Raw genomic sequence first — 12,470 nt, forward strand, 5'->3', positions numbered from 1 at the left:
TCAACCCGAGGATCAGACCTATCCTTCTCCATAAATCTTTCTTCTTTGGCTTGGCTTCGCGGACGAAGATTTATGGAGGGGGTAAAAAGTCCACGTCAGCTGCAGGCTCGTTTGTGGCTGACAAGTCCGATGCGGGACAGGCAGACACGATTGCAGTGGTTGCAAGGGAAAATTGGTTGGTTGGGGTTGGGTGTTGGGTTTTTCCTCCTTTGTCTTTTGTTCGTGAGGTGGGCTCTGCAGTCTTCTTCAAAGGAGGTTGCTGCCCGCCAAACTGTGAGGCGTCAAGATGCACGGTTTGAGGCGTTATCAGCCCACTGGCGGTGGTCAATGTGGCAGGCACCAAGAGATTTCTTTAGGCAGTCCTTGTACCTTTTCTTTCTCCATAAATAACTTGAAACTAATCGCGTAATGGTCACCGGACCTAAAATGTTTCCCAACGCATACACCTATCATCTGTCTTGCTTTGTTCTTTTACAGGAGATCCAATATTGCACCCTCTCAAGTTGGCACCTCTATATATTGATTTAGAAACCTTCCCTGAACACACATGACAAACTCCAAGCTATCCAGCCTTTTTACAGTAGGGGAGTCCCAGTCAAAATGTGTGGAAAATTAAAATCTACTATCACAACCTTATGTTTCCTACAGCTGTCTGCTATCTTTCTACAGATTTGCTCTTCCATTTCCTTGCTAAGTATTGGATGGTCTATCCCATGCATCTCTTGCTCCATCAACTATCAGGCTCATGAATTCCCCACCCACCTGTTACACAAATCAATCAGACTGCTCGGACAATATAAACAAATTGTCTGCACTATTCTTTTTTGTATGAGCATAACTAAAAGACCATAAGGTTTAGGAACAAAATTAGGCCATTCTGCATTACTCAACAATTCAAGTCATTCCATCCAGGTCCATTCCCCTGTTTTTGCCTTTAACTTTTGACCCTCCTTCCTAATCAGAAACCTATCAACCCATACTTTAAATATACCCAATGACAGCCTCTACAGCTGTCGGTAGCAACAAATTTCACAGATTTACCATTGTCTAGCTATAGACATGTCTCCTCATCTAAATGGATGTCTTTTATTCTGAGGCTGCGCCCTCTGGTCCTAGACACTCTTACGACTGAAAACATCTTCTCCATGTCCACTGAATCCAGCCCTTGCAATATTCTGTATGTTATGTTCTTTGGCTTGGCTTCGCGGACGAAGATTTATGAAGGGGTATGTCCATGTCTGCTGCAGGCTCGTTGGTGGGACAGGCAGACACAGTTGCAGCGGTTGCAAGGGAAAATTGGTTGGTTGGGGTTGGATGTTGGGTTTTTCCTCCTTTGTCTTTTGTCAGTGAGGTGGGCTCTGCGGTCTTCTTCAAAGGAGGTTGCTGCCCTTCAAACTGTTAGGTGTTGGAGGCAATATCAGCCCACTGGCAGTGGTCAATGTGGCAGGCACCAAGAGATTTCTTTAAGCAGTCCTTGTAATTCTTCTTTGGTGCACCTCTGTCTCGGTGGCCAGTGGAGAGCTCACCATAGAACACAATCTTGGGAAGGCGATGGTCCTCCATTCTGGAGACGTGACCCACCCAGTGCAGTTGGGTCTCAGCAGCATGGATTCGATGCTTGCGGACTCTGCCAGCTCGAGTACTTCGATGTTGGTGATGAAGTCATTCCAATGAATGTTGAGGATGGAGCGGAGACAGCGCTGATGGAAGCGTTCTAGGAGCCGTAGGTTATGCCGATAGAGGACCCATGATTCAGAGCCGAACAGGAGCATGGGTATGACAATGGCTCTGTACACGCTGATCTTTGTGTGTTTCTTCAGGTGGTTGTTTTTCCAGACTCTTTTGTGTAGTCTTCCAAAGGCGCTATTTGCCTTGGCGAGTCTGTTGTCTATCTCTTTGTCGATCCTTGCATCAGATGAAATGGTGCAGCCGAGGTAGGTAAATTGGTTGACCGTTTTGAGTTCTGTGTGCTTGATGGAGATGTGGGGGGGCTGGTAGTCATGGTGGGGAGCTGGCTGATGGAGGACATCAGTTTTCTTCAGGCTGACTTCCAGGCCAAACATTTTGGCAGTTTCCGCAAAACAGGACGTCATGCGCTGGAGAGTTGGCTCTCTAAAGCGGCATCGTCTGCAAAGAGTAATTCAAGGACAAGTTGCTCTTGTGTCTTGGTGTGAGCTTACAGGCGCCTCAGATTGAAGAGACTGCCATCCGTGCGGTACCAAATGTAAACAGCGTCTTCATTGTTGAGGTCTTTCATGGCTTGTTTCAGCATCATGCTGAAGAAGATAGTAAAGAGGGTTTAGCTGGGATTAGCTGAAAACGGCCATACTGCAATCCACTGAAGAGGTACTGGGCTTCTCTTCCAGGAAAAACAAGAACTGGTTTGACGAAAACAACCAGGAAATCCAGGAGCTGCTGGCAAAGAAGCGATCTGCCCACCAGGCTCACCTTGCAAAGCCTTCCTGGCCAGAGAAAAAATGAGCCTTCCATCTCGCATGTAGCCACCTTCAGCGCAAACTCCGGGAGATCCAAAATGAGTGGTGGACTAGCCTCACCAAATGAACCCAGCTTAGCGCCGACATTGGCGACTATAGGGGTTTTTATGAGAGACTAAAGGCGGTGTACGGCCCCTCACCCCAAGTCTCAAGCCCTCTGCACAGCTCAGACGGCGAAGTCCTCCTCACCAACAAGATCTCCATCCTCAACCGATGGTCAGAACACTTCCAATCCCTTTTCAGTGCCAACCGCTCAGTCCAAGAATCCGCCCTGCTCCAGCTCCCTCAACAACCCTTGAGGCTAGAGCTGGATGAGGTTCTTACCCGGGAAGAGACATAAGGCAATTGAACAACTGAAAAGTGGCAAAGCAGCAGGTATGGATGGAATTCCCCCACAGAGGTCTGGAAGGCTGGCGGCAAAGCTCTGCATACCAAACTGCATGAGTTTTTCATGCTCTGCTGGGACCAAGAAAAGCTGCCTCAGGACCTTCGTGATGCCATCATCATCACCCTGTACAAAAACAAAGGCGAGAAATCAGACTGCTCAAACTACAGGGGAATCACGCTGCTCTCCATTGTAGGCAAAATCTTCATTAGGATTCTCCTTAATAGAATAATACCTAGTTTAGCCGAAAATGTTCTCCTAGAATCACAGTGTGTCTTTCGCGCAAACAGAGGAACTACTGACATGGTCCTTGCCTTCATACAGCTCCAAGAAAAGTGCAGAGAACAAAACAAAGGACTCTACATCGCCTTTGTTGACCTCACCAAAGCCTTTGACACCGTGAGCAGGAAAGGGCTTTGGCAAATACTAGAGCGCCTCAGATGCCCCCCCAAGTTCCTCAACATGGTTATCCAACTGCATGAAAACCAACAAGGTCGGGTCAGATACAGCAATGAGCTCTCCGAACCCTTCTCCATTGTACGTTATGTTTGGAAAAGGATAAGGCTGGTCCTCATGTTAGGATTCTAAATTGAAGGAAGGCAAATTTTGTGGAAATGAGAAAGGATATAGGAAGTGTGGATTAGGATATGTTAAGTTGTGTTAAGTAAGTGGATCACCTTCAAGGCCAAAACCTTGACAGTGAAGAGTTTGCATGTTCCTGTTAGGATTAAAGGCAGTTACCAGGCATAGGGAACCTTCATTTTCAAGGGATAATGTGGTTAAGAAAAAAAGGAAAATGTATAACATATAGAAACAAGGAGCTGACGAGGTACTTGAAGAATACCAAAAAAGCAAGAAAATACTTAAGAAATAAACCAAGAAGGCAAAAGGAAGACATGATGTTGCTCTGGCAGATAATATGAGGTAAACCCAAAGGGTTTCTATAAGTATATTAAGAGTAAAAGGACAAAATCGGATCAGAGTGGTCAACTACGTGTGGAGCCTCACACATTGTGTAAGAGCTTAAATAGATTTTTTGCATCAGTATTTACTCAGGAAACTGAATAGTACATAAGGAAGGAAGGGAAATAAACAGAAGAGTCATGGAACAGATTGAGGAGGAAGAGGTGCTTCTGCCTTACAGCAAATAAAGGTAGATAAATCACCTAGGCCAGATATGAGATTCCCTCAGACCTTGCGGAAGACTAGAGTAAAAATTTTATGTGCCCTGGCTGATATATTCAAAATGTCTTTAACTACAGGTGAGGTGTCAGATGATTGGAAGGTAGCTCATGTTCTGATTTAGCAGTAGGTTGTGTTTAACAAATCGTAGAGATTTTTGAGAAAGTTACCAAGAACGCAAGGCCTTTGACAAGGTCCCATGTGGGAGGTTAGTTCAGAAAATTATGACACTAGGTATTCAAAGAGAGGTTGTAAAATGGATTCGAAATTGGTTGTATGGGAGAAGATAGAGGGTGGTAATGGATGGTTGCTTCTCAGATTAGAAGTCTGTGACTAGTAGTGTGTCTCAGGAATCTGTGCTGGGACCATTGTAGTTCATTGTATATATCTCAATTATCTGGAGAATGAGATCAGGAAATTTGCTGATGACACAAAGATAAGAAGCATTGTAGACAACGAGGAGGATTTTCAAAGCTTGCAGAGGGATCTGGACCAACTGGGGGAATGCGCCAAAAGTGGTAGATGGAGTTTAATCCAGACGTGATGCATTTTGGAAGGGAAAATGAAGGTAGAAGATTTACAGTAAATGATAGGGCACTGAGGAGCGTGGAGGTGCAGATAGATCTGGGAATGCAAATACATTATTCCCTGAAGGCAGTGTTGCATCTGAACAGGGGTGTAAAGAAAGCTTTTGGTATCTTAGTCTTTATAAATCAAATTATTGAGCATAGGAGTTAGGATGTTATGTTGAAGTTCTTTAAGACATTGGAGAGGTCAAATTTGTAATATTGTGTGCAGTTCTGGGCGCCTAACTACAGGAGGAATACGATAAGATTGAAAGAGTGCAGAGAAGATTTACTAGGATGTTGCTGGTATTCAGGAGTTGAATTACAAGGAAAAATTAAACAGGTTAGGCCTTTATTCCTTGGAGCAAAGAAGAATGAGGGCAGACTTGATAGATTTTTACAAGATTATGAGAGGTATAGACAGAGTGGATGCTAATAGGTTTTTTCCACTTATATTGGGGAGATAAATACCAGAGGTTATAGTTTTAAGATGAAGGGGGAAAGGTTTAGGGGCAACATTAGGGGGAAGTTCTTCACTTAGAGAGTGGTGGGAATGTGGAATGAACTGCCATCTGATGTAGTGAATGCAGGCTTGATCTTGTGTTTTAAGAATAAATTGGATACATACATAGATGGGAGAGGCCTGGAGGGTTATTGAATAGGAGCAGGTCAGTGGGACTAGGGAGATGATGGCCGGAACAGACTAGAGAGGCCAAATGGTCTGTTTTCTTCACTGTAGCATTCTATGGTTTCAAAGATATTCCCTTTGTCCTCACACATTAAACTGAGATAATTCTCGTAAACCTCCTCTGGACCCTCTCTACCATCATTCCTTCAACGTGAGGCCCAATCCTGCTTACAATACTCCAAATGTCTTACAAAGCCTCAACATAACATTGTTGCTTTTATATTTTCGTCCTCTCGAAGTGAATGCACATATTGCATTTTCCTCCCTTCTTTGGCTTGGCTTCGCGGACGAAGATTTATGGAGGGGGTAAAAAGTCCACGTCAGCTGCAGGCTCGTTTGTGGCTGACCAGTCCGATGCGGGACAGGCAGACACGATTGCAGCGGTTGCAAGGGAAAATTGGTTGGTTGGGATTGGGTGTTGGGTTTTTCCTCCTTTTCCTTTTGTCAGTGAGGTGGGCTCTGCGGTCTTCTTCAAAGGAGGCTGCTGCCCGCCAAACTGTGAGGCGCCAAGATGCACGGTTTGAGGCGTTATCAGCCCACTGGCGGTGGTCAATGTGGCAGGCACCAAGAGATTTCTTTAGGCAGTCCTTGTACCTTTTCTTTGGTGCACCTCTGTCACGGTGGCCAGTGGAGAGCTCGCCATATAATACGATCTTGGGAAGGCGATGGTCCTCCATTCTGGAGACGTGACCCATCCAGCGCAGCTGGATCTTCAGCAGCGTGGACTCGATGCTGTCGACCTCTGCCATCTCGAGTACCTCGACGTTAGGGGTGTGAGCGCTCCAATGGATGTTGAGGATGGAGCGGAGACAACGCTGGTGGAAGCGTTCTAGGAGCCGTAGGTGGTGCCGGTAGAGGACCCATGATTCGGAGCCGAACAGGAGTGTGGGTATGACAACGGCTCTGTATACGCTTATCTTTCTGAGGTTTTTCAGTTGGTTGTTTTTCCAGACTCTTTTGTGTAGTCTTCCAAAGGCGCTATTTGCCTTGGCGAGTCTGTTGTCTATCTCATTGTCGATCCTTGCATCTGATGAAATGGTGCAGCCGAGATAGGTAAACTGGTTGACCGTTTTGAGTTTTGTGTGCCCGATGGAGATGTGGGGGGGGCTGGTAGTCATGGTGGGGAGCTGGCTGATGGAGGACCTCAGTTTTCTTCAGGCTGACTTCCAGGCCAAACATTTTGGCAGTTTCCGCAAAGCAGGACGTCAAGCACTGAAGAGCTGGCTCTGAATGGGCAACTAAAGCGGCATCATCTGCAAAGAGTAGTTCACGGACAAGTTTCTCTTGTGTCTTGGTGTGAGCTTGCAGGCGCCTCAGATTGAAGAGACTGCCATCCGTGCGGTACCGGATGTAAACAGCGTCTTCATTGTTGGGGTCTTTCATGGCTTGGTTCAGCATCATGCTGAAGAAGATTGAAAAGAGGGTTGGTGCGAGAACACAGCCTTGCTTCACGCCATTGTTAATGGAGAAGGGTTCAGAGAGCTCATTGCTGTATCTGACCCGACCTTGTTGGTTTTCGTGCAGTTGGATAATCATGTTGAGGAACTTTGGGGGACATCCGATGCGCTCTAGTATTTGCCAAAGCCCTTTCCTGCTCACGGTGTCGAAGGCTTTGGTGAGGTCAACAAAGGTGATGTAGAGTCCTTTGTTTTGTTCTCTGCACTTTTCTTGGAGCTGTCTGAGGGCAAAGACCATGTCAGTGGTTCCTCTGTTTGCGCGAAAGCCGCACTGTGATTCTGGGAGAATATTCTCGGCGACACTAGGTATTATTCTATTTAGTAGAATCCTATTGACTCAACCCTCAATCCTTTGGGTATCCTGTAGTAGGATTCCCAAGACCTTTTGGACTTCCGCTTTCTTAATTTTCATCATTTATAAAACACTATGCCTTTACTCCTTCCACACACTTCCCTCCACCAAACTCTACCAGCCATTTCTTTGCCCATTTTTGCAAACTATTCAAGTCTCTGCAGACTCAATATTTCCTCAATACTACCCTTCCTCCACCAACCTTCATATCATGTACAAACGTGGCTACATGACATAAATTCTGTAATCCAAATAATTTACGTAGTACATGAAAATTAACAGACCCAATACTGACCCTTGTGGAAGAACATTGGTCAGAGACAGCCAACCAGAGATGCTCCTTTTTATGCACACTTTGTCTTCTGCCAGTCAGCCAATCTTCTGTCAATGCCAGTATCTTTCCCATCATAACTTGGCCTCCTATCTTGTTTAGCAGCCTCATGTGCTGCAGTATGCCAAAGTCCTTCTGAAATGCCAAGGAAACAGCATTAACTGACTGTTTTGTCTGTCCTGCTTGTTACTTTCTCCAAGAATGCCAACAGATTTGTCAGGCAAGATCTTCCCTGAAAAAAAGCCATGGTGACATCAGCTTGTTTATGCTTTCAAGTGCCCATAACCTTATCAGTTAGTGTCATGGTTAGTGAATCACTACCAGCAAACTGCATTTGAGTGCTCCAGGTTCTTCCCGCCCTTCAAAAATGTATGGGGTTGTTGGTTAATCTTCTTGCCCTCCTGGGCAAAAAGGGTCTATGGCAGTGCTGTATCTCTAAATAATAATAATAATGGACTCTAGATTCTTTCCATGCTAACCACCCTATAATTTGATGTCTTAACCCCCCACCCCCCCCCCTCTCTCTTTTAACATTTAAATTTTCTCATCCTCTGGAATGATTTCCCAGCCCTTGCGATTCTTGAAAGATCATTGCTAGCGTGTTTACCATCTCTTCAGCTCCTTCTTTCTGAACCCAAGAGTGCACTCAGCTTGGTCCTGGTGACTTATCCACCTTCAGCTCCTTCAGTTTCCCAAGCACCTCTGCTTAGTAATGGCGACTGTACACACTTCTGCCCCCGAGGCTCTCAACTTTTGACATGTCACTAGCATCTTCCGCAGTGAAGAATGACGCAAAATGTATTTTCATTTCATCCACCCTTTCTTCTTCCTCATTACTGTTTTTCCATTGTCATTTCCCAATGAAGCTTGAGAAGCAGTCTCCTTTTCAATCTTACCTCTCTCTTATTCTTGATATTTTCAAAAACAAACTTTGGCATCCTCTTTTGTTAGTGGCTATCTTACCATCTCATTTCAATGTTTTCTCCCTTTATTACTTTTTTGTTGCCTTCTGTTGGTTTTTAAAAGCTACCCAATTTTATGGTTTCCCTCTGAATTTTGCAATACTGTATGCCCTCAATTTTGCTTTCATGCTGCCTTTGACTTCTCTTGACAGCCACAATTGTCTCATACTCCCTTTAGAATACTTATTATTGGCATGAAACAGATCTTCATCTTCCTATTTATTCCCTGAAACTCCATTTATTACCATTCTAGCGACTTCACTGTTGGGTTCCCCACTTTGGCCAACTCCTCTCTCATGCCTCTATAGTTAACTTGCATTCACTCAGTGATGGGTGATCATGTCTCTTCATTCATCACGGTCTCTGACCCTCCAAATTGTTATCTTCACTCAATTGTAAATCCAAGAAGTCTGATTTCAAATTCTTCCTTTCAGATTGTGATTATGTGTTTTCTCTTTATTGTCTATTTTTAAAATCAGCCAAGTGTACTGTTGTAGTTCTTTATTGCTTATTTTTGTAATTATTGTTTTTTTCTTTTACATAACACCTGTTCAGCTGAAGGAACTAAGAATTTTGGTGCACATGTTGTGAGAGTACAGAATACTATCACCAATGTATATATTTGCCGCTCCATCCTCAACATTCATTGGAGCGACTTCACCCCTAACATAGAAGTACTCGAGATGACAGAGGCCGACAGCATCGAATCCACGCTGCTGAAGATCTAACTGCGCTGGATAGGTCAAGTCTCCAAAATGGAGGACCATCGCCTTCCCAAGATCGTGTTATATGGCAAGCTCTCCACTGGCTACCATGACAGAGGTGCACCAAAGAAGAGGTACAAGGACTGCCTAAAGAAATCACTTGGTGCCTGCCACATTGACCACCGCCACTGGGCTGATATCGCCTCAAACCGTGCATCTTGGCGCCTCACAGTTCGGAGGGCAGCAACCTCCTTTGAAGAAGACCACAGAGCCCACCTCACTGACAAAAGACAAAGGAGGAAAAACCCAACACCCAACCCCAACCAACCAATTTTCCCCTGCAACCGCTGCAACCATGTCTGCCTGTCCCACATCGTACTTGTCAGCCACAAACGAGCCTGCAGCTGACGTGGACATTTACCCCTCCATAAATCTTCATCTGCGAAGCCAAGCCAAGGATATAGAAATAGTGATTGGCTGAGAGTGTTGCCACACCTACTGGCAGGACATAAAGGGCTGCTCCTTACCAGGTCAGTCTGGACTGGTCAACCTCGATGATGACTCAAAGGCGTTGACTCAAACCAAGGCTGACCAGTCCAGACTGACCCGAGTCTGGTTAGGAGCAGCCCTTTATGACCTGCCAGTAGGCGTGGCAACACTCTCAGCCAATCACTACTTCTATATGTAAATATATACAAATATATACATTGGTGATAGTATCCTGTAATATCACAAATATATATTGTACCTGACAAGAAAGTTATCATCATATCTCCCCATTTTCCTAACGTCTTTGAGAATCTGTGATTTGGGGTTATGTTGAGCTATTTATCGTTCCTGAGTGCTGTGCTATTTAATGTACTTTGTGAGATTGAGGAGCTGAATTATTCCAGCTACTGACGTGTTACGATTCCATTTTAAGATTTGCAAAGTGTAGAATGTTTGAGAATGATTTTCTTTGTGTGACTCAGCGTTTATATCACTTAAAAGCTCTGTGATTTTAAAGTCCTTTATTTATATTAGATAAAGCACCAGATCAAACATTTCATGAGAGAGATAAGCTGAAATTAATTCTGTTCTTTAAGATAAGCTTAACTGAGGTTTTTTTTACTGGAATTGTTTGCCATAATTTAAAATAGAAGCAATAAGCATCTAACAGAAACTTCTTGTTAATATGGTAACTAAGCCTTGGCACCCGAATAAAGGCACAGATCATCAATGTGTCAATATCTACCTACACCTTTTGTGGAGTGCTGGGAGGGTGCAGTGCCACAGACTACTCAGCTCCTCTCAGCAATGGATGCGTTTAGAAATAAGAATGAAGGGAGATTTCACCATGTCCATCAACTGGTCTCGGAACTTGGTCTGGGTGACGGCGTAGAGAGCAGTGTTGGTGCAGCAGCTCAAGACCTGCAATATGAAACACAACTCTCGCAAATTTGCGGGTGGAAACACAGACACATACCCCAGTAAGCACAGTCGGTTCCATATATAATAAACAATAAACAGTGCCCACAAGCCTATAAAATTTCCGGAAATGACCAGTAATAAAATAAGAGATTTTCTTCGACTCGCCATTTCTGGATCATGGGCACCTTCCCCACTGCTGGGAGCCCGAAGTCTCCTGCGGGCTCGACTCGCCACTAACACGTGTCTGATGGTCAGAGCATTGAACAGGAGAACCAGGATGAACGGGATTATCGGGGTGAGGATGTAATGGAGAAGCTCAATCGATCCCCAGATTTGCGATTCCAGAAGTCTGGCTCTCGGCATGCAAAACCAGCGGGCGTAAGCGAGGGAATATTCCGAGGTGAGCATGAAACACCAGGAAATGTTCTTTAAACAGCTGAGAGCGGTCACTATCCCCAGAACCACCAGCGCCGTTCTCTCGGTACAATAGTTAGTCTTCAGTTTCTGACAACAGATGGAGACGAATCGATCGAAGGTGAAGGTGACGGTGAACCAGACAGAACAGTCGGTGGCGGTGTACAGCAGGAAGGCGTGGACATCACACACGCGGATGGACCGCACGAAACCAAAGTAATCCCGATATGCAATTGGAATCTTCCTCAATATCAAGTCGATGAAAACGACCATTAGATCCGTCATTGCCATGGCAACCAGGTAGCGAGTGACACCTTTGGCGAGACCGCATTTTCCCCGAGACAGGATCACAATTGTCACAACATTTACTGATTTTGCAAGGGAAAAGGGGGAAATTACAGATTAAGTGGGGAGCAGAGCACTGGAATGGAATACGTAACGAATGGTGGTGATATATTTTGATATAATATTGGAGGGAGCTGAAGGACAGATCGGACTGGATGGATGAAAAAGTGGGAGTCCTTTTGATGAAAAGTGGAGAGAAGAATCAATCAGAAAAGGGTGGGAGAATGTGTGGAGTTATGTGAGCAAAGGGACGAAATGAAGTGGGGGCATACAGAAGAACCAGTGGAAGGAAAGAGAGGGACTCAATACCCGAAGTTGGAAAATTCATTGTCTTCTACCACTGGATTGCCGAGGACCCAGACGAAATGAACAGGGTTGATCTTCCAATTCCTGTTAAGACTCACACTGGAAGTGGAGGAAACTGATCAATGTGGGGCCGGGAAGGGGAATTGAAATGGCATCTAACGGGAACTGATGGGTGGCCGTTGTTGACCGAAATCAACCGTCTTGCAAAACATTTCCCGAGTCTAAACTTGGTCTCACCGATGCAGTGGAGGCCGCATCGTGAGCAACAAATTCAGTTGATCAAGCGTGCAGAGGTGCATATAAATATTTGCCTCACCTAGAAGTATTGTTTCAGTTCCCTAATACTGGACAATGAAGATTTTGCTTCCTCTACACTTTTGGATGTGTTATGGATTTTGAGCTGCTGATTAGGAAAATCACCTTAGAATTTTCCTATCACCTACCGTTTTCGACACATCACCTCTTTTTGTGATTTCCTGTCATACTTCAAGCAGACAAAACCATGAACTGCAACACGTGATTGAAAATTAATTTTCTGCATTCGGACTTGGATTTCTTCCAGACTGATCATGGTGCAGTCAGTGAAGGTTTCACCAAGACAATGTCACCAAGGAAAAGCGTTATCAAGGAGACTGGAATCCATCAATGCTGGCGGAGTATTGTTGGACACTGACATGAGATGCATTAGGTATTGAGTACAAACGAAAACCAGCAACAAAGTAGTTTAGGTTATTTGAACTAACGCAATGTGTCAGCGTTAAACATGCTAAATTCAATAAAAGTTAAATTATTTTTTCTCCAACTTCCTAGGTGATACAGAAAATCTGATAATTATCTGTGTTCATCTTGAAGTTGTCTATCATAATCTCCACT

At 44.7% G+C, this 12,470-nt stretch overlaps 1 protein-coding gene across 1 annotated transcript; it reads right to left on the minus strand.

Moving 5' to 3' along the window:
• Positions 1-10,132: 10,132 nt before the first annotated feature.
• LOC138765522 (prolactin-releasing peptide receptor-like) lies at positions 10,133-11,237 on the minus strand. Its single transcript, XM_069942551.1, has one exon. The coding sequence runs from the start codon at positions 11,235-11,237 to the stop codon at positions 10,413-10,415; it is 825 nt and encodes a 274-aa protein (XP_069798652.1). The 3' UTR covers positions 10,133-10,412.
• Between the last annotated feature and the right edge of the window lie 1,233 nt (positions 11,238-12,470).

The sequence above is a fragment of the Narcine bancroftii genome, chromosome 5, assembly GCF_036971445.1.
Source record: "Narcine bancroftii isolate sNarBan1 chromosome 5, sNarBan1.hap1, whole genome shotgun sequence".
Lineage (NCBI taxonomy): Eukaryota > Metazoa > Chordata > Chondrichthyes > Torpediniformes > Narcinidae > Narcine > Narcine bancroftii.

Bases quoted from the DNA above. Each gene is read 5' to 3' on its own strand.
- LOC138765522 (XM_069942551.1), bottom strand. From the start codon at position 11,237: ATGGCAATGACGGATCTAATGGTCGTTTTCATCGACTTGATATTGAGG.